General features: G+C 40.1%; 1 protein-coding gene across 1 annotated transcript in view; it reads left to right on the top strand.

Moving 5' to 3' along the window:
* HS2ST1 (heparan sulfate 2-O-sulfotransferase 1) overlaps positions 1-20,066 on the top strand; it is a 201,630-nt gene extending 181,564 nt beyond the window's left edge. The window contains exons 4-7 of the mRNA XM_044674390.1: positions 3,111-3,249; positions 16,499-16,596; positions 18,185-18,342; positions 19,840-20,066. Coding sequence (XP_044530325.1) covers positions 3,111-3,249; positions 16,499-16,596; positions 18,185-18,342; positions 19,840-20,066 — 622 coding nt within the window. The remainder of the gene's footprint in view (positions 1-3,110; positions 3,250-16,498; positions 16,597-18,184; positions 18,343-19,839) is intronic.
* Positions 20,067-26,152: the final 6,086 nt, after the last annotated feature.

Raw genomic sequence — 26,152 nt, 5'->3', positions numbered from 1 at the left:
GTTGTTGTTGTTGTTGTTGTTGTTGTTGTTGTTGTTGTTGTTGTTGTTGTTGTTGTTGTTGTTGTTATTGTTTTCTTCAACTGTCAAAATGTTTTTTGGGAGACTGCAGAAATTACTTTTTGGGATCTAGTGTCTAAACTTTGCCCTCAGTGGCAAGAGTGAAGATGAAGATGTGTTCTACAGTAGAAAATCTCTGCTAATACCTGCTCATTCTGCTCCTTTCTCTCTCTCTCTCTCTCTCTCTCTCTCTCCTCTCTCTCTCTCTCTCTCTCTCTCTCTCTCTCTCTCTCTCTCTCTCCCTCTCCCTTGTAAATCAAGGATTTCCTTATTGCCAGTGGAAAAAAACAGGCACATGTAGTTCATTGGAACATTCTGTGTGTAGAAAGTGCCTTCTGATTTTTTTTTCCTTTTCTCTTCTTTTGGAATTCTTCCTCTTTGAAAGAAAGGCTACAGAGTTACAGAGGAATGGGGTCCAGGTTGCATTTGTATTTCCTGTTTGGGTATAGTTCAAGAATTTACCATCTAGACCCCAGCCTGTAAATGATGATCCTGTATTCAGAATCCTTTTCTGCAGGGTAGAACCACCCAGAATTTGTGATCATGCCTTCAGGAATTGAGGGTCACCTCTGTGTTACAATAAGGAAACAGTTTGACTTCTGTGGAGGGTCTTGCTGCTAAATGAGTGTTTAGTATATCAGATTGAATTGTTAACTAGGCATTAAGGGTAGAGGCTATAACCATAGAAATACTTTGTTCTCCTTAAAGACCTACTCATCTACTTAAAAGGATTATCTCTATAATTAGGACCAAGCTCTAATTAATTGAGCTAAATATCATAGATACATTTTTATTACTTAGCATTCCTCTGTTTTCCATTGGGTATTTCATCATCTTTATGTGTCTAGATGGGTCATCCCCACCTAATAAAAGCCCCATTTTGACAAATGGCTTCTCCTGGAGCCAGCAAAGTATCACAGGAGTGCAAAGAATAAACTGGAGATGGAGATGAGTCCCCCAAGCCTTCCCATGCCCCTTCAGTGTGCACTCAGGGCTGCCGGCAGCCAGCCACGCACGGCTGTGGTCCTGGCCTTCCACGTTCATGAGGGAGTCTGTGGAAAGTGCCCTCCCATAGAGACACTCGGGAATGATGCTCACCCCCTTGGACTCTCCCCTCTCCTAATGTCCTAACGTCCTAAGGCTCTTCCCGGAGCTCAGTCTCTCCTCTCTCCTGGCTGTGCTCTTCCTGCCTGCTGATACTTTTTTAGATTTTCATCGTGGGGACATCCACACACTCTCAGAGGACCCCGTTTCACCCCCACTCCATGGGCATCCATCACTCAGGATGGGTTTCTCTGGGGAAATGTATCTTTTCCAGACAGCCACTTCGAAAGACCCTTCTGTGTCTGAGCCACAGAATTTTGAAAGTTGAAAAGTTGTGTTTGGGCCGTTTTTAATTTAATAAGGGCTGACTGGATAGTTTGCTAACTGCCGAGGCCCTTCCAAAGTATCCTCCTTTGGAGACAGATTTCCTTTTCGTCATTTAATCATTAACAAACAATATATTATACTACAAATCATCCTTAATATTAAGCATAATAATTTAGAAAAGAGGAGGGAAAACCCATTATGTTACCAGAAAAACTTTAGTAAAGAGACCAGACGGGTTCAGAGCTTTGACATGTAAGTAGCATTTTGGGGAATGCTGCTTTTGCACTATCAGCATTAAATATTTTCTGAATCAGCTTAGAGAAGCTCAGGGGCCTCTCCCAGGCCAAAGGGGCCGGATCGAGCAGGATGTCTCTGGGAAAGGGAAAGAGTCTATCCTCCTGGGGGGAAGTCTAGTGTTTGGAATTAACAGGAGAGGAAGTTGGGGAGGTAGAGTCAGTACTTGTCATGGGAGGGCCTTGAAAGTCAGGCAGAAGGGGCAGCTGGGTCGCTCAATGGATGGAGAGTCAGGTCCAGAGATGGGAGGTCCTGGGTTCAAATGTGGCCTCAGATACTTCCTAGCAGTGAGACCCTGGACAAGTCATTTAATCCCCAGTGCCCAGCTCTTACAGCTCTTCTGCCTTGGAACCAATATTGATTCTTGAACTGTATTGATTTTATAATGGAAAATAAGGGTTAAAAAAAAAGGCAGAGGAGTTTAGTTTGGACAGAGTCTCTTCAGGTCATGAATGATATGAGAGTGGTGTGTTGGAAAGATTAAGTATCAAGAATGTACATTGGATGGAGAGAGACCAAAAATGAAGGCAGCAGTCAAAAATTTTTCACAAGAAGTGATGCAGGTACCTGGAGTTAGGGCCGTGGCAATAGAGAGAAAGAGGAGGAGTCATGTCTCTGATGTAATGTTTAACATGGGGTAAAAATTAAAAACTTAGGGAAAAGATTAAAAAAAAGTGCCTGGTGTCCCAACAAAGGATCCTAGTTTTCCCATGAAAAGAGAAAGAGAATTTGGGGAAAAGCAGCTGCTTTGGGGGCAGACAAAAATTATTAGCCAGTGAAAGAAAAATAGGAAGTTTGCCCTTTTCCTACAGTTCCAACATTGATTCAAATTTGACTCATCATCAATCTGTTTCTACTAAGGTTCGTCAAAGCAGAATTTTGCATAATACACAGAAGTATATTCCAGATCCCACCCAGAAGGCAGAGTCCTGATACATTGATAATAGTTCTCTTGTTTAGTGAGTCAGACAATTTTAGAAATGTATTTATTGTCACATAAGGTTTTTGTTGCCTTATCTGCAGGAAGCAAATGATTCTGGAATGTAATAAAGAAGTTGTATGCTTACAACTTTTAAAATGACAAACATTAAGGCTCTACCTCAAAATCTATACTTAATTTGGGTAGGAATTTTTCTCCCCAATTTAAAACCTAATGAAGGAATGTTATTAAAATGGATGCTATCTTTTCCACTAGAGCTTGGTTATTTGATTTTAAAAAAATCCTTCCTCTCTTTTGTTCATCTGCTTTTAACTTTTGCTGTTATTTCTTATCCTTTTTTTTTATTATGCTTCAAATACATATAAAGCAACAGGCACTTCATCTGCATGGGTAACCCCAGAAGGATCCTACTCTGAAAAGAAATTTCTTTCTTTCTGTTCTATTTCAGATTTGGTGTTAAAAAGAAACCAATTTACATTAACGTCATAAGAGATCCCATAGAAAGGCTAGTTTCTTACTATTACTTTCTACGATTTGGAGATGATTATAGACCAGGGTTACGGAGAAGAAAACAAGGAGACAAAAAGGTAATATTTAATTGTAAGGAAATTTTTTTCATGGAAAGGTGTTTTTATTTTAAAGATATTTGCCTTGAGTTCAACAAACTAAAATCATTCTTTTATCTGGGTGCATCAGCATTTCAAGGATCTATGATTTCTTAAGGAGAAGTAATCTTTGTACCATTGTAAATTGCAACACTTCTCTGCCTTGGTATTCTTTTAATTCTCTACTTTGTAGAATGGCTTCATTCCAAAGATACTTCAACATACTATCAAGAAAAAAATTATAATTTCTCCAAAAGTTGAAAATTCATAACTTTTTGTCTTAATAATAGTTGGTGATACCAATTCACTCTCATAATCTCGAGCTGTGTTATTTTGCCCTGGGATTTTTTTTTTTAACCCTTACCTTCCATCTCAGAATTGATACTAAGTTGGTTCCAAGGCAGAAGAGCAGTAAGGACTAGGCAATGGGGGTTAAGTGACTTGCCTAGGGTCACACAACTAGGAAGTGTCTGAGGCCAGATTTGAACCCAGGACTTCCTCTCTCTAGGACTGACTCTCTTATCCACTGAACCACCTAAGTGCTCCCATAAATAGACTCTTAAACTTGACTTATTTTTTGAGGCACAGATTACTCTTTGTCTCGTGCTTGTGCAGTGTGTGTAGTCCTTCAAATTTTAACAGTGCATCTTTTCTTTTATTTCAGGTAAATTCTATCAGTCTTAATTGTTGATGCCTTCCTTGTCCTCATCAAAAGTAGTTTTGGTGTGGCTTGGGATTGTGGAGGTCTACAGAGAGGCTTTCCTTCTGAAGGAGTTTCTCACACAGAAATGTAGACTGTTGGAAGCCTCTCATAGGACCCACTGATTGTATTTTTTCGTGGGAATATGGAGTAGACTAAAAGGAGAGAAAGATGGAGTTCAAAAGGGACTCCAGGAACTGGCTAATTCAGTCGCTGTTTTTGTGGACAAGGAACAATAGTCACTTGAACACTCAATGCCCACATTGGATTGAAAATGACTAGAGGCCATTGTTTAATCATGGATTGATCCATGACTTCATCTTTTTTTGTCCCATTGGTTCTGTCAGGGACAAAGCTTTCTGGTCTGTTGTGCTGACAATTGCTACCTTTCAGAGATCCCAATGACTGTTTTTCAATTGGTACAATTCTTTGGCTTCCATATACCATAGATCAGACAGAGTCTTACTCAATAGGCAAAGACTAGTTGTCTGAAGGTTGGTGTTTTGAGAATTAGACTGCATTTAATTCAAGAAACATTTAAGTTTCTAAGGCACTGCTAATGCAAACATGAAAAAAAAAATGACATTCTCAGCCCTTAGGAAACTAATGGATTTTTTTCTCTAAGTCTTAGCTGATTTATGTATTTTCTTCCTAAAAATTGAAACAATCCAGTGATCAACTTAAACTACATGGAAATAATCAAAGCAAAACATAAATTAGTATTTCCCAAATTGTGACATATGAAGTTGTATTGTTTCATACAATCAAACATAATGAAATTGTATTTGTATCAGAAGACCTACTTTGGTGCTTTATCCTGGTATGGGAGTAGTCTAGAATTGCTGGGTTTAAAAAAAACTACTTTTGTTTATCACCACCCTCATTTCCAAAATTATCTCTTTCCCCGTTTTTCCAGCTAGATAACCATTCCTTCTGATAAAGAATAAAAAGTGGGGAGGGGGTACAGTTTTGCTAACTAATGAAGTTTGAAAACGCTCATTCCCAGGTGAGTGAGCCACAAGATAAAGAATACTTTTGGCCATATTAACTCTTGGAAAATTTCCTTCCTAAGTGTTGAGGAATTGTGAGCTGTTTCACTGGATGGCAGTGGTAGCCACAAAGATGAAGTCATCATTTTTTGATGTGTTGAAATATAACATTACATAAAACAACTTTTTAGTTTAAAACTAGGTATATTGTCCTATTTTGTTCTAAAGTTTCCCCTATGCATATGTCCATTCCATAACCCTGGGCATCCTGAGGAACTGAAATGATAGGATATTTTTTCAGCCTTAAAGTATTTCATGACCAAAACATTCAAAATACTTAAGATGAAATAGACAAAATAAACCTTACTTTTTGGAAAATCCAGCTAATACTATTTGATAATAGAATCTTTTAATGATTCTCATGATATACATATTCCATGAACTTTCCAGTATTAACTTTTATCTCTAATTTCTGGTTTACACTGACTATTTTTAAATGGTAAGAATGGGGAGAGGAGTGAACAAACATTTATTTGGCACCTACTTGCCAGGCACTGTACTGAGTCCTTTACAGAGAATCTCATTTCACTAGTTTCATAATATGCTACTGAAATGGTTACCATTTAGGCAAAAAGGTGTTGATCTTTTTGAGCCAAGTGAAAGTCAAATAGAGTCAACTTACAATGTGACTGTTGTTCAGTCATTTCAGTTATGTCTGATTCTTTGTTACCCTACTTGGGATTTTCTTGGCAAAGATGCTGGAGTCGTTTCCATTTCCTTCTCCAGTTCATTTTACAGCTGAGGAAACTGAGGTACAGAAAGTTAAGTGACTTGGACAAGGTCATACAGCTACTTACTAAGTGATGCCAAATTTGAACTCAGGAAAATGAGTGTTTCGAACTGCAGACCAGGATCCCTGCCCCTCGTTCCCTTCTCCTGTTGCCTAACACAGCACTTGGAGGCAGCAGCGAGAGCCATCACAAATTGAGAACCCTTCACTTGGGAACGTGCTTATTTCACAAATGGAAGCAATGAGGTTTTAGGAAATCCAGAATTAGTGACATTTGATTCTCGCTGCCATTGCCACAGATTGCCTCTGATGCCTTGTGTGGCCCCCTGAGTGGTTCACTGGAGCTCTTGTCTGTAGTTTCCCTTGGAAGCAGGATTTCTGTGATTCCATCTCACAAAGGCATCACTGCCTGTAAAGCCCACTCCAGTTCCTTCCAAGCAGTGCAGACAGTGAGTTGTCAGTGAAGCCCTTTTCCTCTTCACTTGTCCCAAGAGCATTTATTCCTGGATGCCTCCATAGTATGGCACTTCCATGCCGCCATGTCAGCTGGGACGTTTGTCTCTTTCCATGTAGCCTGCCTTGGTGTGCCAGAGGAAGCCTTTTATTCTGATATTCTGTGGGTCACAGCACTCGGGCATTATCCATGAATGTTTTCTCACTGATGTGATTTGTATTTGTGAAAAATTGTACTTGTATTTTTTCACTTTTATCTAATTTTGCTAATCTAGGACAGTAAGTTTATCACTGGCAACTTATTACTCTCTTTAATTACTCTCAGTTGAGGGGCCATTGCAGATTTCTCCTTTTCTTCTTGAATTAATATAGGCGAATGCTAACTTCAGTCTGATTCTCTTTGAGCAACATTTTTTCTTTAAAGACTCACACTAGAGCTTTTTATATTAAAAATCAAGTCTTTGTCTTAATTAGAAGTTGTGATCATTATTTTTAATCACTTGTTGAAAACGTTGAGTCCCCAAAGCATGCAAAATACAAGGCTATTAAAGTCCCTTACTTGTTTACATTTTCTATATATCACCAACAATGTCCTGCAAGAAGAGATAGTAAGGGGACAGTAGGTGGCTCAGTGGATTGAGAGACAGGAGGTCCTGGATTCAAATCTGACCTCAGATACTTCCTAGCTGTGTGACCCTGGGCAAGTCACTTAACCTTCATTGCCTAACTGTTACTAATCTTCTGCCTTGGAATCAATACGCAGTATTGATTCCAAGACATAAGGTAAGCGTTAAAGAGAGAGAGAGAGAGAGAGAGAGAGAGAGAGAGAGAGAGAGAGAATAAGAGATATTCCATTTTAAATAACTATAGATACAATAAAGTCCCTAGGAGTATATCTGCCAAAACAAACTTAGAAACTGTATGAACATAATCATAAAACACTTTTTTTCCCAAAGAAAGTCAGATTTAGGCAATTGGAAAAATATTATTGTTCATGGGTGGGCAGAGCCAATATAATTAAAATGACAATTCTTCCTAAACTAATTATTTACTTAATGCCATCCCAATTAAATCCCCCCCCCAAATTGTTTTGAACTAGAAAAAATGATAGCATAATTCTTTTGGACAAACAAAAGATCAAGAATATCAAAGGAACTAATGGGAGGGAGAAGTAAAGGATGGAGGTTTAGCAATACCAGATTTCAAATTATTGTAAAACAGCAAAATTCCATCCTTACACAATCAAAACTATCTGATAATGGCTAAGAAATAGAAAAGTAGATCCAACAGAACAGGCATACAACAAACATTTGTAAAAGGTTATTAGTAACATCTGCAATTGAGCAAAAGTAAAGATCCTTGCTTTTGGAATAAGAATTCAAAATTTGGTAAAAAATTTGTTGGGGAAACTACGAAGTAGTCTGGCAGAAACTACATATAGACGAATATCTTACACCATTTACCAAGATAAGATCAAAATGGACACATGAATAATGCATAATGAGAGATATAAACAAATTCAAAGAACAGGGAACATATTACCTATCATATCAGATTTATGGATGGGATATGACTATGAATAAAAGATAAAAGGCATTGGGAGATATAATTTTGAACATATACATTTATTCTGATTGCTCTTGTATAGATTTAAAGATTCTGAAATTTATTTAGTAGGGTTTGTAATTAAAATAAAAATCTCTAACTTGGTAGTTTTTTTTCTCTTAAAACGTTTAAAAAATGTTAGAGGTAACTATTCAGTAGTAAGCAGATTGAAACACTGTAAGTTGAAAATATATAACTAAGAAAGGTATAAGATGTCTTTCATTATTTTGTAGCACCCAGACTCAGCTTTACCATAGTTGATGAACTCAAGACACCTTTTTTTGTGGTAACCTAATTTCTTAAGTAACTCCTACATTTCTGTGGCTTGAATCTGGTTGTAAATACCAATATATTACATTTTATATATTCTCTTATACTGTATCAAGTATGAAATATCTGAACCTCTTTACAAAAATGTCACTTATGGTCTCATGGTGCTGGTTACCTTGATAATATTGCGCATGACTGATTTTTTGAGTGACCAACTGTTAAATATCTCCATGTAACATTTGTTGGGCTCTCTTCAAGGAATCCATGCCATTTAGCCCTATAATAGAAATTTGTTCATAGGGAAGAAGTCCGAAATATTTGATCCCTTGCTTCCTGTGCACTTACTGGTCAGCTTTCTTAGGCTTCTTTCTAGTTGGTGGCAGATTTCTGCCTATTTGGTCACATTAGAATATCTAACTGATGCTCCAGGCATCTTTCAGTTAACTGACTTCTGACCAGAGCCCACTACTCACATTAGTAAATAGTAAGAGTAGCTGCAAATAACCAAGTCTTAGAGAGGTAGTACTAGGTTGGAAATGAGATGACTGTGCTGAGACCCCTCCTTAACTGGAGGTTTGGGAGTTCTTGATGCTGCCTTCCAATCATTTTGAATCAAAATCATTAAATCAAAGTATCTGATGACATGAAGCTTCAATGCTTCTATTTCATGAGCCTCAGCTTTTGTAGATACTTCATCCAGTTGCACAGACTACAGCTTTTCATGATTTCAGTAAACTCTTTGAGAGTTGCTATAACCAAAAAATTCATTGCCTGGAATCCAGCTTACGTGGGAACTTCTGCTGCACTTAGTGAGTTACTTACCTCCACCATATGTTCTGCCACTGGCTCATACTTAAAGCATTTCCAACTTGGGTGGAAACTTCTCTGTCATGGCCTTGGAGAACTGAAGCATCTAAGGAGGATATGACTAGAAATTTAGCCTAGGAACACATTGACAAAAAAGAGAGAAATGAACTGATGGAGTAATTAGTGCCACAAGAGCCAATGAAGGAAATAAGACCAAGAGAGAACCAAGGAGGATATGGAGGAGGAGGAGAAAGGGCTCACCATGACTAATACCAAATTGGCAAAACTAGCCATCACCAATTATCCTCCTTTGCCTAATTTTGCAACTGATGTGAAACTATAAAATAAATTTTGCCCCCAAGTCTACTTGGAATAGTAGATAAATATTTGTTATATTTTTCTTCATTCCTTAGCTTTGGGTCCCTGAAGCAAATAAGTTTATTGTATATCCAATCCCTGTTCTTTCTTACAAGTATCTCCTGCTGGGCTTCTGTATACTGTATAGCTGTCTGAGTTCTCTTCAGCTCCCCTTTATTCATTCATCTCCCAACAATCCCTCGTAGGCTTCACCCAAATCAGCTAGCTCACATACTCCCACCAGTGCACTTCACTGCCCTTCAAACAAACAATAGACCCAGCCTCACCTCATAAAATGCCAAAGGTTTTTAAATTTCCTTGCTTATCTGTTGTACTTTCCATTTATTGAATATCACAGTTCCTACAACTTTGAAGATTTCACTCTATAAAAAGAGCCAGATTTACTAGCAGAAAAAAACTGATCATATTTTTTGATGTTAGCCTTTTCATTTCCCTAGTAGAATCAGCTGGTTACATAAGTCTGCAAGAGGAAAGAGAGTCTTTATTTTGTTGGGGTTCTTTTGAACATTTCAGATTTTGAGGGGAAAAATACTTAAAGAATTTCTTTCTCTAAAGTTATTTTTTAGTTCATCTTTTAGTGAAGCCTGGAGGAAACAGATGATTTGGGTAGATAGCCATTTGAGTGGCATTCTTCTCTTGTGGTATGTTCAGAGAAGAATAGGTATGCAAAATGATAGATATTCAGATTAGATTCATTACATGTCATCTTGGTTAATGGGTGTCTTAACACAAGTTTCTATGTGGTTAAAAATGGTGGCATACTTTTTTGGTTTCAGATGGAATATACTAGTTTTATTTTCATCAAATATGAATGCATTGTAGATGAGACCTGATTGTAGAAAGAAGATCTGATATATTCAGACACATTTACTTAGCCCTTAATTTTTCATGGTTTTACTTTGACTTATACTCTCTGCCATGTCTACTTAACAGCAAAAATTTATTAAGCATCCATTTGTGTACAAGACATTGTGCTAGTTACTAAGTACACAAAGACAAAAAAAAAAAAAAAGCCAGTTCCTGCCCTCTCAGGGATGAGAGTAATAGAACATGTATTCAGGTAAACAAAGGCAAGATAGTAGGAGCCTTAGAACCCAGGGCAATCAGGAAGGCTTTCATATATTTCCTAGGGAAGTTAGGAAAGAGCCCCTCTACCAAAAGATGATAAAGAAGTAAGAAAGGAAGTAAAAACCAAACCCACAAAGCCATTTTGTCCTAGTTTAGCCAATTTAACAAAACATTTAATAGGTTCAAAGATTTGGAGCTATTAACAAAAAAAAAATCACTTGGGCAATTATTTGTGGGTTTTCATTTATCTGCTCTAGGATTTCATTAGCATGAAAACAGGCTATTTTAATAAAGTAAACCAAAGAACCATCATTCTTACTTAACCATTCACCAATCAATGACATTTTTGACACCAACAGAAAATATTTTAATTTCCAAAATTCCCTTTATCTTAGTTAACAACAGAAAAAACTTAGGTGTAAACTTTCAGTGCTTTTGCCTCTTGTAATAACCTACATTCCCACGTTCAGGGGAAATCTTTATAATTTTTTTGAATTAATCAAAAAATGAAGTCTTAGAGGTGATGAGTTTCCTGCCTTTGCTTTTTATTATTTATTTTTTACCTTCTATATGACTCCAATCAGATAAAGGAAGCAGAACCCATCTTCTGAGCTTCAGAGGCAAATGGGGTAATCTAGAGACTGGTTGAAATTGGATAGGCCTGGAATAAAAAACCTTCAAGTTTATCATCTTCTCAGTTCAGTGGGCCAAAGACTTCATGAAAATTGGAACATGGTATATAGATAGATAGATATGTTTTTATTTTATCAGACATGACTCAACATAGATGATAATAAAACTGTTTTTAAAGGGCCTGAAGCTTAGAGTCAGATCCAACTCATAGAATACATAAATCAGATTCTAGTGAAAAAGTTTGTTTCATCTTTAAAAATAAAAAAGCTCGCATTCCTTTACTTTTTATATGGACTTTGAGAATTTTAAAGAATTTCAAGAGGGGCATTATTAAAATTATTAAGGATATAATTTAATTATTTCTTCCCTCAGGAGTTATTCCTTCATTTTTTAGATTCATATATTGTTAAATCTTAAAGAACTATAATCACTGCTCGTGAAAAGACCCTTAAAGACCCATGTCAGTGGTTGAATATCTGGATTCATTGATGCATCAAACAAATATTTACTGTGCTTGCTTGTATCATGTTCAAAGCTTAATGACGATAATACAAGAGCTTTTAGGGAGAGACATAATTAAAGATAATAAATATTTGGAGTGCAAAGAAGGGAGTTCCCTGCCAGATAAATTGGGCAGAGGGAGGACTCCATGGTAGGAAGTTGTGCTTCACAGATAGGACTTGGTAAGAAAGGAAAGGATGGTCTGAGCAAAGGTACAGACAATCTGATAGCCATTGTGTATTTGGGGATCTGTTAAATAGAGCAATCTTTGTAGAATGGGGAGTGTGTGAGGAATAAGATTGGAAAAATGTGTTGGAGGCAAATTGTGGAGGGCTGGAAGTCTTAAGTTTATCTAAAACTCTGAATAAGTTTTGAGTAGGGTAGTGACATTATGAAAGTCTTGTTTAAGTAAGATGAATCTGGCTACAATGTGGAGAAGGAATTAAAGGAGTTCAAGGCTGTTACAGTGTTCTAAGTATGAAGTAATAAGAAATGGAACCTGTGTTATAGCAATGAAATACTCATGTGATGGAGGAACTACTGAGGAGAGGGACCAGTATGTGTGAATATGGTACTGCCCAACCTTTACTTGAGAAGAGATTTTTCTGTTTGTAATTCCTGGTGAGGTTAGGCAGAGTGATCAAGGCATCCAGGAAAAAGATAGTCATGTTCAACACAATGGATCAGCCCCCATGTATTAAGGATTAAGGATGGCTTCTGTGTGCCAGTCACTGTGCTAGATACTGAAGGCACAAAGGTAAAAATAAACTAGCCCCTGCCTTTGGTGAACTTACATTTTATCAATTTGAGAACATCTCCCTAAATAAGAATACACATAATATGCATATGGTAAATGCCAGTAACATTTTGGGGAAAGGCATTAGCATTGAGGGATTCAAGATTCACTTCATGTAGAAGATGACATTTGAGCTGGGTTTAGAAGAAACCAAAGATTCCAAGGGGTGGTGAGAAGCGAGATTGTTCTAAGGGATAGTCAGGACAAAAGCAAAGAAAGCAGATACAATGGCTCCGTGTGAGCTGAAGCAGGAAGAAGGCCAATGAGGGAAGACAATAGATTGTGGGAAGAAGAGTCATGTCTAATAAAGCTGGGGAATTAAGTTGGGGCTCTGTTGTGAATGACATCAAAGGGCAGGTTTTTATTTGAACCTTGAAATAAAAGGAAGCTACTTGAGTTTATTGAGGAAAGGAGAGATATGATCTGAGCTATACTCGATAGGAATCATTTTGGCAGGAGAGCGAATGTATATTAGAGAGTAGAGAGGTCAGAGGTGGGAAAAAACACTAGGAAGCTCTTGCAACAGTCCAGGCGAGAGGCAAGAAGGGCTCGTACCATGTTAGTGTAGAGGAAAGAATGGAATGAAGAAATATTATAAATGACATGGATTAACAACTAGCTTGGATATGTGGAATGAAGAAGAGTGAGCACTTCATACCTATAAGATTGACCAATATGGAGGAAAAAAAGTGATGGTGGGGATGTGGCAAAATTGGGACACTGATGCATTGTTGGTGAAGTTGTGAACTGATCCAACTATTCTGGAAGGCAATTTGGAACTATGTCCAAAGGTCTATAAATTTTTGCATAATCTTTGATCCAGTAATACTACTGGGCCTGTATCCCAGAGAGATAATAAAAAAGGGGAAATGACCTACTTTTACAAAATATTTATAGCTGCTCTTTTTATGGTGGCAAAGAACTGGAAATTGAAGGGATGTCCACACCTTGGGGGAATGCCTGAACAAATTGTGGTAGATGATGATGATGGAATACTCTTGAGTGCTAAGAAAGGATAGCTGGAAAGACCTTCATGAACTGATCTGATTCAGAGTGAAATAAGCAGGACCAGGAGATAATTGTTCATGGTAACAGCAATATTTTGGAATGATCAAATTTGATAGACTTAACTATTTGAACTTATGACAAAGAATGCAATCCACCTTCAGAGAAAGAACTTTTAGAACTGTAATGCAGATCAAAGTGTATTATTTTTTACTTTGGCAGGGAGGGGGGTTATTTGGAGGTTTGGTTTTATAATGTTATCTTACAAAAATGAACAATATGGAAATGTTTTGTGTGATAATATATCTATAACTCAGATCAAATTGCTTACCATCTCCAGGAAGGGAGAGGGAAGTGAGGGGGAGAGACAATTTGAATCATATAACTTCAGAAAACTAATGTGGAAAATTATTACTATATGTAATTGGCAAAATAAAATAAAATATCTTTACCAAAAAATTAAAAGAAATAGGAGTGTTTAGAAAGGAGTATGTTTTGTGGAAAAGATAATGAGTTCAGCTTGGGACATATTGAATTTAAATTAACTATGGAATATCCAATTCAAAATATCCAGTAGGCAATTGTATATATATATGACTAGAGCTCAAGAGAGATGAATAGAAATGATCATTAAACCCATGGGAGCTGATGAGGTTTCTGAGTAAAAGAATGTGAAGAAATAATAGAAGAAAGCCTAGGACAGAAAGATGGGGAGAGAAGAAATTTAGATTAAAAGTTATAGCTTAGGAGAGTATTAAGGGAAGGATGAATCTGAGTAGGAATTATATTATTCTTTTTACTTGTATCCCCAGCACCTAGCACGATGTATGGCACATAGCGACAATTAATAAATACTTGTTAGTTGATTGGATGTGGTAGTGAGGGCAAAGAATAGATTTATGAAATAGAATGGCTATAGGAGAGATGGAATAATCTGATAAAGGAATTTGGGTATTTTTAATTGTTAAGACATCATTAATGGTGAGATGAAGTATGTTGCCTTCCCTGAATTAGCTGGAAGAGTAGAAATGGTTGATGAGGAGACTGAAGATTTAGGAGGTGAAGGCGTTTGAGGATATGTCTGCATGCATGGTAAAATCCAGTAATTAGAAGGGCAAGAGGTATGCCAGAAAGGAAGACTGAGCTAGGGCCTGCACTCCTTGAGAAAGGAATTCAAATGTCGTGGGACTCTATAGGCAACTGCCATTAGGATTTGTATTGAGTGATAAATTTGAATGGAGGCAGTTTTAAGGAGGAATTTCAGGGTAATGTTGGAGAGCACCCAGAAGTCCTAGTGTATGCCCTCTGCACCCACCCCACCCAAGTACCCAATTGCCCGGGAGTATGAGAATAACAGGGCAGCCAGTGCTGAAGAGGGTAGCTGGGGATGCCGGGGAGCAGTGACAGTCTCTTGTATTCTAAAGGACGATGGGCACTGGCCATCTTTGGATATTCTCTGAAAGAAGTTATTAGCTACAAATGGAGGAAGGACTGAAAAATGACTTAAGACGTGGCACTTTCTGGGGGCAGCTGGGTAGCTCAGTGGATTGAGAGTCAGGCCTAGAGACGGGAGGTCCTGGGTTCAACTCTGGCCTCAGACACTTCCCAGCTGTGTGACCCTGGGCAAGTCACTTGACCCCCATTGCCCACCCTTACCACTCTTCCACCTATGAGCCAATACACAGAAGTTAAGGGTTTACAAAAAAAAAAAAAAAAAAAAGACCTGGCACTTTCTGTATGTCAAATATTCATCCATTCATTGAAAACTGTAGGAAGTCTGAGAATAAACAATCGTTTTTTTATAAGAAAAAGAGGCAGATCTACTTTATATTTTTTTAATCTTTTTTTAAAATTTAGAATATTTTCCCATGGTTACATGATTCATGTTCTTTCCCTCTCCCCCACACCCTTGCCCTCCCCACAGCTGATGCGCAAATTCCACTGGGTTTTACATGTAGTATTGATCAAGACCTATTTCCATAGTATTGATTGATCACTAGGGTGATCGTTTAGTGTCTACATCCCCAATCATATCCCTTTCCATTCGTGTGTTCAAGCAGTTGTTTTTCTTCTGTGTTTCTACTCCCACAGTTCTTCCTTTCAGTGTGGCTAGTTTTCTTTCTCATAAGTCCCTCAGAATTGTCCTGGGTCATTGCATTGCTGCTAGTAGAGAAGTCCATTATATTCAATTGTGCCACAGTGTATCAGTGACTGTGTATAATGTTCTCCTGGATCTGCTCCTTTCACTCTGCGTCAATTCTTGGAGGTCATTCTAGTTCACATGGAATTCTTCCAGTTCTTTATTCCTTTGAGCACAATAGTATTCCATCACCAACCGATACCACAATGTGTTCAGCCATTCCCCAATTGAAGGGCATTCCCTCATTTTCCAATTTTTTGCCATCACAAAGAACACAGCTATAAATATTTTTGTACAAGTCTTTTTCCCTATGATCTCTTTGGGGTATAAACCCAGCAATGTTATGGCTGGGTCAAAGGGCAGACAGTTTTTTATAGCTTTTTGAGCATAGTTCCAAATTGCCATCCAGAATGGTTGGATCAAATCACAACTCTACCAGCAATCCATTAATGTCCTAATTTTGCCACATCCCCTCCAACATTCACCACTTTCCTTTGCTGTCATGTTAGCTAATTTGCTAGTTGTAGAGTGATACTAAACAATCATTTCTAACTGAGGAGATAAAAAAAAATGAAAGTTTCTTTGAGGAGGCAGCATTTGATGAGACCTGAATCAATAGAATTTCAACATGCAGGTTGGTTGGGTGAGAACATGGCAAGCATTAAGAGCCGCATGAGCAAAGGCAGTCTAGAAAGGAATTTATAGATTAATTTAGTCTCAATCCCTCATTTTACAAATAAGGAGGCCGACATATAAATATGCTTTAATTCCCTGCAATCTTCTTTAAAAATGGCAATGTGTCAGCAACTTTGTTTTCAGTTCTTGTCTTCTTAAGTCAAGGGTTCAAAGTTTCAAAATAGTGCCACCAGGTTCCTTCATTCCCAGGACTCATTGTTATCCAAACATCTCTAGTCAATTAATTCCTGAAAATAGTGCTGTGACAAAAAAAGGAACCCATGGGATCCTTTCCTAAGGTGTTTTCTTTTTGGTTTCACTTCTTACCTCCCTCGTCTCCCCTTCTGCCCCCCAAATTTGTTTAACACTTGTGTTGAGATGTTTGATTTGTGGCTCACTTGTTCCTCTTTGCTTGCTCCAGACTTTCGATGAATGCGTGGCTGAGGGAGGCTCAGACTGTGCCCCGGAGAAACTCTGGCTTCAAATCCCGTTCTTCTGCGGCCACAGCTCGGAATGCTGGTAGGAAGATGAACGTGGCTTCCCTTAGCTACTGGCCAGGCTTGTGCTCTCAGGAAACCCTGCTGTTGGGTAGATATTGGAAGACTAGAAGAAGAATGTGGAATGGAGTAATAGGTTGTGTTTAATAAATTTTTAAACACGTTTCCCCTGAAATGATCCTTGTAGGGTCCCTGAAACAGCTCCGTTTGAATGTGGTTTGTCTGTGACATGCCAGTTGTGCTCTAATTAGAGGCTAGTAAGTATTCAGCCTCCAGAGACCCAACATTTTAGCCATTTCAAAATGGCAAATCCTATCCCAAAATAGTAGCAATACTAATAATAATGAGGAACTGTACGTTTGCATAATATGTTACTGTATTATCTCAGCAGCTCTTTTATACCCCATTTCTCAGATGGGGTATCTGAAGGTTGGAGAAGTGAAATGATGGATTAGTACAAGGGGTTAAGACTCAAGTTCAAATCCAGCCTCAGACCTTTCCTACCTGTGTAACCCGGGGCAGGACACTAACCTCTGTTTGCCTCTGTTTCCCCATCTACAAAATGGGGAAAATAACAGCCCCTACATCCTAGGGTTGTCCTGAGGATTGAATGAGATCATAATTGTAAAGGACTCAGCACCGTGCCTGGCACCTCGCAGGCTCTCTAAATGTTCCTTAGTGCTCTTGTTGCTCCTGCTCACACAGCCAGGCATCAGTGGTCCTGGGGCCTTAGAATGCCGATAAAGGCTATGGAGGTTCCTCAGGATTTGAGGATTCCTTTTTCAGGGGCACCAAAGGAGCCAGGGGAGCCCACTCACAGTTAGTATCTTTCTCAGAACGGTTTAGAACTAGAATCACAGAAGCCAGCAGTTCTCTCCAGCCCTCCCTGCTTCTCTTCCTCCTCTACCTGAGGCCTCCTAACAAAGAAAAGGGCACTTGGGGTGTGGGGAGGAAGAGGGTCCTGATTCCATCTTTTTTCCTGGAAGAATCGGGGATAATCCAACACTGGCTTTATCCGATACACCAAGGCCAGAGGTCCCTGGTGTCGTTCAGCCATGAGGACCAGAGCTGGCCGAGAGCGCTCCTCCTCTACAGGGATGCTGCTGAGAGCTCTGGGCCGGTGAATGGCAGAACCAGCACTCCCCATCGGTGGGCTTTGGGCCAGACGGGGTCCCCCTTTATCCTGGCCCTTCTCTAGGCTCCAGGCCGTTTGCTAAACATTTGAAGAGTCTGCGATTCTAGTCTCGGCTCTGATCTCTTTCCTTTCTTAGGAAATTGAAACACTGATGTTAGAAATCGAATTATTTTGAGCAATAAATACAAATCCCCAGACTTTCCTTACAAATCTATTAATATCAACAGAATTCAAAGTTTGGGAGAAACCCTCAGAGTTCTTTTCTGGACGCCTGGTTTAGCATTAACAGAAGCGGGCCGCATAGGAGGATGGGAGATTCAGGGAAAAGAAACTCAACACCGGCGAGCCTTGACGTGGATTTTCTCTCGCCGCTCGTGACATCAGAGGTTTTCCTCTCCGTGGCTTGTGATGTGGCTGTAGCGAGAGTCCTTGCCTGGCGTCACAAGGCTGCGCTCATTCCCTTTCTCTATTTTAGGAATGTGGGAAGCAGATGGGCCATGGATCAAGCCAAATACAACCTGATCAATGAATACTTTCTGGTGGGCGTCACTGAGGAGCTGGAAGACTTCATCATGCTCCTGGAGGCCGCCCTGCCCCGCTTCTTCCGGGGGGCCACCGAGCTCTACCGCACAGGTATTTTAGAGGCGCCCTCGAGTCTCCTTTCCCTTGTACTGCTGAAGCCTCAGATGTAAGGGACGACTCTCTGTTAAGCGCGTCTGCAGACAGATCTCGGTGTCCCCGTCCTCCTGCAGTCCTCGAATAGCTGAATGCCACGAGAGGGTGCAGGAGGGAGCCCGGGACGTCCCTGCTGTGTCCTGGGCCGGGGAGTCCCTTCTCCATTGTTTCCCCGAGCCAGAGGGGGCAGCATGTGGAGCCTGTTAACCCGTTCCACATGCTCACCTGGACATACTGAAAAGGGGAACATTTCTGCTCTAAACATGTAGAGAGAGAAGGAGATTCTGTAGGGAGCTTCTGACCCTTTGGTGGTGTGGATCGTCTCCTTGCCAGGGAAGGGCCCTTTCCTAATCCACCCCACAGCCCTGCTGGGGAAGCAGGCAGTCCTGGCAGGCTCTCCTGAGTCCCCACACCTGTGTGTGCGCCCTGCGGTCAGCTTCTCGGGGCCTGCCGTGTGCTGAGCCGAGCAGGAGGCAGCCCCAACCTGGAGGAGCTCCCAGGCCTGAGGGGGCTCCCTCCTGTGGGAGTGCAGGGCAGGCCTTTGTCTCCGGAGAAGATGGCTGGCCTTTAGTGGGGCCAGGCTAGACATCCCTGACCACCTTGATTTAGACAGCTCAGGAGCCCCCAAAGGGACAGCTTTTACCACAATGACTTGCAAGTTGAGTCATTCCTCCTCAGGCTCAAAATTTCTCATGATTTAACGTTAAAAATCAATTCCCATTGTCCTAAGAGCTCCATTTAGCCTAGATTCAGTGAATTAATTCAGTAAGAATGTCTAAGTGCCTACCATGAGCCAAGCATTGTGCTAAGGACTAGGGATGCAAAAAGAGGAAAAAGAGAGCCCTCGCTTGTCCTCAAGGAGTTTACAGTTTGATGGGGGGAAACTGGCTCGAATAAAGCTTCAGTTTAATTATTTTAAAATTGAAAGAATTGAATTGGATGACTCTCCATGAAGTCCATCCAGCTCTAAACATGTGATCCTGTGCCCTTTAATCATATGTTCTGTTTTCTAAAAATATTTCTTCATCTCCAAAGATATGGACATTTTTTGTCTTATCAAACAGTCAATAAACACTTACTGAGTACCTGCTACGTGCAAAGCACTCTACTAGGCATTGGAGATACAAAGACAAAAATAAGATAGTCCCTACCTTCATGAAGCTTATACGCATCATAGAAAGCATGTATACATAGAAGTATATTTTACACGCATACATATACACAAACAGAAATTAAATACAGAGTTATTTGGGGGACAAGAGAAGGTACTCCAGCTAGGAAGAGGTCAAAAAAGTTTCACTAGGAGGTGGAATTTGAATTGAACTTGAAGGAAGTTAGGAATTTTAAGAGGGTAAAGGAGGAGTAAATTCAAGGCAAAGGGCAGGGGAAAGGGATACCTATTTTCTCTTGAAAAATAGTTAATTTCTTAAACATTTTGTTTGCTTTTGTAAGTAGGAAAGAAATCTCATCTTAGAAAAACCACAGAGAAAAAGCTTCCCACCAAACAAACCATCGCCAAGTTGCAACAGTCCGACATCTGGAAAATGGAGAATGAGTTCTATGAATTTGCACTGGAACAGTTCCAGTTCATCCGAGCCCATGCTGTTCGGGAAAAAGATGGGGACTTGTATATCCTTTCGCAGAACTTTTTCTATGAAAAGATTTACCCCAAATCGAACTAAGAACACCATGTTCCTACTAGATCCCATGGACTCAAATTTTGACCACATCTCCTCCTTGGTTCTCAGCTCCAAAATCCAGATTGTTGGCAAGCCTGTGAGATGATTTACTGTTGAACTAATTTGGGCTGCAATGGACATCAATTGGAAAAGCAAGTAGACTGGAGATATCACCTTTCCAAGAAGCTCCAAGCTTCAGGTCTCTTCTTCAGCTCAACCTTTGGGTTGGGGTTACAGCCTCCTGTCTAAAGAAAACTACACATTTGTTTACCAAAATTAACACACAGCAGAGTTCTAGTTGATGGTCAGATTTCAGAGAAGTCTCTTCTACACTGTTTTTGATTCTCAAAGCAATTGTCCTTGACCAAGACATCCATAAAGAAGAAACTATTTGACTCCCTCACCTTCCCATGGAGATTTGGACTGTACAGTCTCTAATGAATAGTGTTACTGACTGGTTGGCCTCTTGTCCTTTGTTTTCGTGAATACCGTCAACTTGGAATGTCCAATAACGTTTGCTGAGAAATATGGCTGCTGCTATTGGATTTGCCCATATTTATATAGGTTTTAATAGAAAGAGAATATCCAGTTGTGAGTGTTAAGATGAAATTAAACCCAATAATGTAAGCAGATAGAGAATCAAAGCAGTATTTCTTCCCCCATCTCCTTACCAACCCTGATTGGGAAAACTCATCAAAGAAAGATGTTGTTTTAGTTCGGACTTACACATTGATGTTAAAAACATCTCCATCATCTATTCCTCCCAAAATGATTTCTAACGGATATATTGGCAGTTCCATATTATAACTCCATTAGTGAGCTGTGGTATGGTCGGGATTTTCCTACTACTTCTATACTTTTACCTGTAGAATATTTTTACTAAGGTGCTTTATAATGTGTTTTAAAGCATTGCATTTACAAAGGAGTCAAATGCTGTAAATATTGCATATTTTATGTATTTGGACCAAAAGGATATGAGTAACTAGTTTAAAGTGATTTTGCACCAGTTTTGTTACGTCAAGTGAAATCATCCCATCTGCTGTTCTATTTCTCATTTGGGTCAACTAACTGTTGGACAGAACCGAAATGCACTTCAACAACTTCGAATGTTAATACAGAAAGCACCAGGCAGGTCAGGTAGAAGTGGGTGGTCATAGCGGAAAGAGCCTTGCACTCAAAAGTCAGAGGACATGAGTTCTAGTCCTGGTTCCTCAAGACCAGCTGTGTGACCCTAGGCTTGTACTCTACTTAAACTCCAAGGGCCTCCATTTCCTCCTCTGTAAAATGTGGACAAAAATACCTTCCCTCCTTACCTCATAGAGCTGTCCTGAGCATCCAGCAAGATTGGTGAGAGCGCCTTGGAACTCGTCAAACACTATGGAACCATAAGTCATTATAAAAATTATTTTTACAAAGACATTCTGAACACAAAATAGCTCACCGTTCCTCCCCGATCACGTGGGGCCAACAGGGAGAAGATTCCACCTGGAAGCTGTTGGGAAGAACGACACAGAACTTGGGAGTGATTCCTCTGCTGGAGAGAATTCTTCTCTCAGCGTCACGCACCCCTTGTTTCAGCAGCTACTGAAATGTGAAATTGCCTGGTGGACTCTGAAGCCCTTTAAGATTCACATGCAGCTGTCTGGAGTCAGGACGTGCCCAGCTTAAAAGAAAAGTGGTTAACAGATTGCATGGGGGAAAAATAAAACAAACTTTGTCATCTGCAATGTGAAAGTTTTTCCAGTTTTGTTGTACATTCATAATCAATGCATATTTTTCTATTTACCGTTTCTAAAATATGTATTGCTGAATTTGTCTTCCCTATTCCCCATTTACTCTCTCTCCCTTCTCAGAAAATGAGCCTTCTGATAAAACATTTTAAGTAATCGTGGCTAAGGAATGCCTCACTTCCATCATATGAAAACATTTTGAATGTCGTCCTAATGAATATTTTTACCTGTCAAGAAAAGGGTATTATAACCTGTACAAAACTTACAAAGACATTTGAAGGAAAAATGGGAGGAATATTTAAAAACATTTTTTTCACATCAGAAATATTGGATATATGGGTACATGGTGTGTTTTGACTAGTCTTTGTTTTCCGTTTATTTATTGGCAGGAGATGTGGCATATAAATTGTATCCTTGGCCACAGACGAAAAACAAAAAACCGTGTCCCACCCCTAGAAAAGCCTCATCTCTAACAGGAACAGCTCTAAGGTGGATCTGTCATAGAGTTTACATAAATGCTAGCCTCACTCTTCACATGTGCAGCACCTAGCGAGAGGGTAAGCCAAGGGCTTCCGGGGGTACATCGACTCTCACAGATTAACTGTGGCTCCCCGAAGAACCCTAGAAAAGAAACAGCATTATTAACTAGTCCTCTCCAAGAGTTTACATGCTCTCAAAAGACCCCCAACTTCCATCTAAAGGGGACCTTCCAGACCCAGAAGATTTCTGTCACTATTTCACCAACTTTGATGATTGGGTTGCCTCCAAGTTCTTTTCTTTTCCCTGATCTAATACACAGTTTTCAAAATGTTGGCATTTATGGCATCCTATGTCTGGGGTGACTTAGGCATGGTCCTGCCAGGAGTTGGGGGGGATGGACTCCATGACATCTCATGGTCCAAGCCAGCCCATTTCTGCAAATGCTGCAGATTCCTTATGATTCCAAAGCAAGGGAATGAGATTTGTAATAAATTCAATACCCTCAACTGCTGAAACAATAATGTATTTTTTTAAAGTGGCAAATGTGGGTTTTTTCCAGCCTCTGCTCTTTGTCAGTATTTTTGACCATAAGGAAATACTTTTTTTAATATATAAAAGTGAATTAACCACTTTGCATTTTAAAAGACAATGTTATACGTTATGTGTATATGTGTCTGTATATAAGTCTATATACATATATATATGTTTATTTCCTAGGAGAGGAAAAGATATCTTTTTGTTCAAATTGTTTTAACTCCTATTTTCTAATTGCTCCAAAACAACAGCTGTCAATACATTTATGTGACTGTTTTCAGCTCTTAATGGGGGGGAGGGGGAGGGTCAAATGGATTTTGCTTAGCTTTAATGTGTAAAATATCCCTTTACCTGATAATCAAACTTGGGGGAAATGCACAAGGGTTACTTTATATCACCTGTGTGTATTAATGCAACTTAGAAAATTTTGGATGCTTCTGAATTCTTGATCACCTGATGTAATCTAATGAAAAGAAAATCAGAGAACTTTTAAAGGATCAGCTTTATATATTTTAGTTGTTTTATTTTCATTTCTTATTCTTCGGTTAAATCTTTTTGCCTTTTGGAATCCATAATTATTTTGTCATCTTATTCTCTGTTGCTCTTGCTCTCATTTTTTTTTTTTTTGGGGGCAAAACAGCTTTAGGCATGAGAGAAGTTAAATAAACAGGTAATTGCTAAAACGGATGCCTGTTATTTGAACTTCCATTTAAATTTTCCATTAATGAAATTTTTAGGACTTAACTAGGCTTCTTCCCATTTGTTGTATTCTGAATGAAAACTCCATACCTTGTATCTGTGAGAAGCATCTCACGGGCCCATTTCATGAGACTCACCTTTGAGAGATTGAGACGCTCCTGCCTTTAGGTTAGGAAACTTTTCATCATTAGAAAATAGTGCTACTTCAGGGCATGGAGCAGTTGTTAGGATTTTATTATTATCTTTTTTTGGGGTATCAATCTCCCCAGTATTAAAAATGTTTTGTGTGTGATGCTGGCTACGGTGCCGCTCATGGAGTCTGCTGAAATGGCCTGTTACTTCCAATGCACTGCCAACCTCGCTCCTTCTAAGCGGAGCTTCCGACTACTGCCCAGTGGCTCAGAGAGATGCTGAAACAGGACCTCGGGCTGGCGGGACAGACAGAAAATCCTCCCCGTGAAGCCTGTGCGGTTGGGCAACATCTGCAGCCCCGTTTATAAAACGAGCCCTCTTGGTCAAAACTCCCTTCCACCCCCTCCGTGACCAACCCGATCCTTAGGCATCCGTGCTGCTGTCGCCCCCACCCCTCGGTAGGATTTCCCTGCCTTTGGGGGCAAAAGTCAGGTGTGGGAGCGCCTCCAGCAGTAGCGAATGTAACTTTGAGAAACATGGATTGTGCTTCACGACTTTGATTTCTAATAGAGACAGCTGAATAGTGCCTTTTTTCCCCACAATCCATGTGGTCAGATGCCCGCTCCCGCCTCGGTCCCTCCCTTCCTTTCCTCACCACCTCCCTCACCGTCGATTCATTTGGGCAATCCTGTTCCAACTGGAAACCGTCCTGTCCCCTCTGTCGGAGAGGTCCTCGCTCATCCTCCTTCGCCCGCCGCCAGCATTCTGTTGTTGAAGTGTTTGGGTTGATTTCCTGATGCAAATGCTATTAAAATAAACATCCAGTGGGAAGGGAAAAACCGTTTGGTGTCCTCTTTTCATCTCGTGTCCGTGTCCGTAGCCTTCACACTGACCCACGTCCTCCCGGCAGGCTTTAGCAGGCGGTGGAAGCGCTCTCAGGCTCTAGTGACGCAGTCGGCATCGGCGTGGGTTTAGAGTCCTTCTGACGCATTTGTGCAATTGTTTTATTTGGAGCGGAGCCCCTTTGCTGTGGTCTTTGTCGAGGACTTCATCACATGTCCCCATCGGCCACAGAACAGGAGGCAGGAGATGTAGGGACTCTCCCTCCTTTTGGAAAGGGCTACGGGGAACCCCTGCCTGTTTAGCGAAAAAGGAGAATTATCCTATAAGATGAGGAAGTCAGCTGAGCACTTATGACACGATTTTGTCATTTACAAAATGTTGTTGGGGGAAATGCAGCCTTATTATAGTTCTAAGGGTCACACGGAAGATTTCTGTAGTGGGTAAAGTAAGAATGTAGAAGAAAGTAAGAAAATAAAAATGTAGAAGTAAAGAAAATGTAGAGATCATCTAGTTTAATCTCATTTTATAGAAGGGCCAATAAGATTGTCCTAATAAAGAGGGCTCCGTGATGCAGTGGGTGGAGTGCTGGACTCAGAATCTGAAAGGTTTCTCATGAATTCAAATTCAGCCTTAGACGCACACTAACACTGTGACCCTGGACAAGTCACTAAATCCTTTTTGCCTCAGTTTTCTCATCCATCAGATGAGCTGGAGAAGAAAATGGCAAGCTGCCCTAGTATCTTTGCCAAGAAAAACCCCAAATGCCTGAACAACAAGATTTTTCCCGAAGTCACACAGGATATAAGGAGTCCGGTCAGAATTTGAACCCAAGGTTCTCCAACGTGGTCATCTTTACATTTCCATAGAGCCTGTATGCCCTTCCAAATGCTATGAGATTCTACATTTCAGTACTGACGCTCATTTGTGACAAGTGTCTTGAACCCGTGGGGTGAAAAGCCTTCATGAAGTTGTTGACTTTGCCAAAGGCTAGTTTTGACATTTCTCAATGGACTGGTTCATCAGTACTCAGTGGCTGGGATCTGATCATACCTTTGAATGGTATTGAGTTCCACTAGATTTTTAAACATCACACTTAGGGTCATTAAGAAACTCCATCTTAGTTTCTTTCTAATTAAGTATAATAAGAGAATCAGTGGGGTTTAGTGGAGAGAGACCTAGTCCCAGACTCAGGAAGCACTGAGTGCATTTCTTGGACCATACGGACTTGACACCCCCACTGGACTTGTTACTAGTTTCCCAGTATGCCAGGCAACCCTCGAAAGACTTTAATTGTACAACAGTTGCTAAGATTCATTAAAGGGAATTTCCTGGCTAGGAATTCCTTATATCATCTCCGGTTTGGGTCCCCCCCCCTGCAAAATACACACACAGTCTCACACACATATGGGAGGAGAGAGAGAGAGAGAGGGAGGGAGGGAGAGAGGGAGGGAGAGGGAGGGAGAGAGGGAGGAAGAAGAAGAAGAGAGGAACAGAGAGAAAGAGGGTGGGGAGAGGGAGAGGAGAGAGAAAGAGGGGTAGAGGGAGAGAAGGAGAGAAAGCTTGGGGAGAGGGAGAGAAGGGGAGAGGGAAAGAGAAAGGGAGGGGGAGAGGGGAAGAGGGGAAGAGAAGAAGAAGAGAAGAACAGAGAGAAAGAGGGTGGGGAGAGGGAGA

The sequence above is a fragment of the Gracilinanus agilis genome, chromosome 4, assembly GCF_016433145.1.
Source record: "Gracilinanus agilis isolate LMUSP501 chromosome 4, AgileGrace, whole genome shotgun sequence".
In the NCBI taxonomy this organism is placed as follows: Eukaryota; Metazoa; Chordata; class Mammalia; order Didelphimorphia; family Didelphidae; genus Gracilinanus; species Gracilinanus agilis.
The sequence above is the reverse complement of the archived record's forward strand: the minus strand, read 5'-3'. Positions and strand labels throughout refer to the sequence as shown.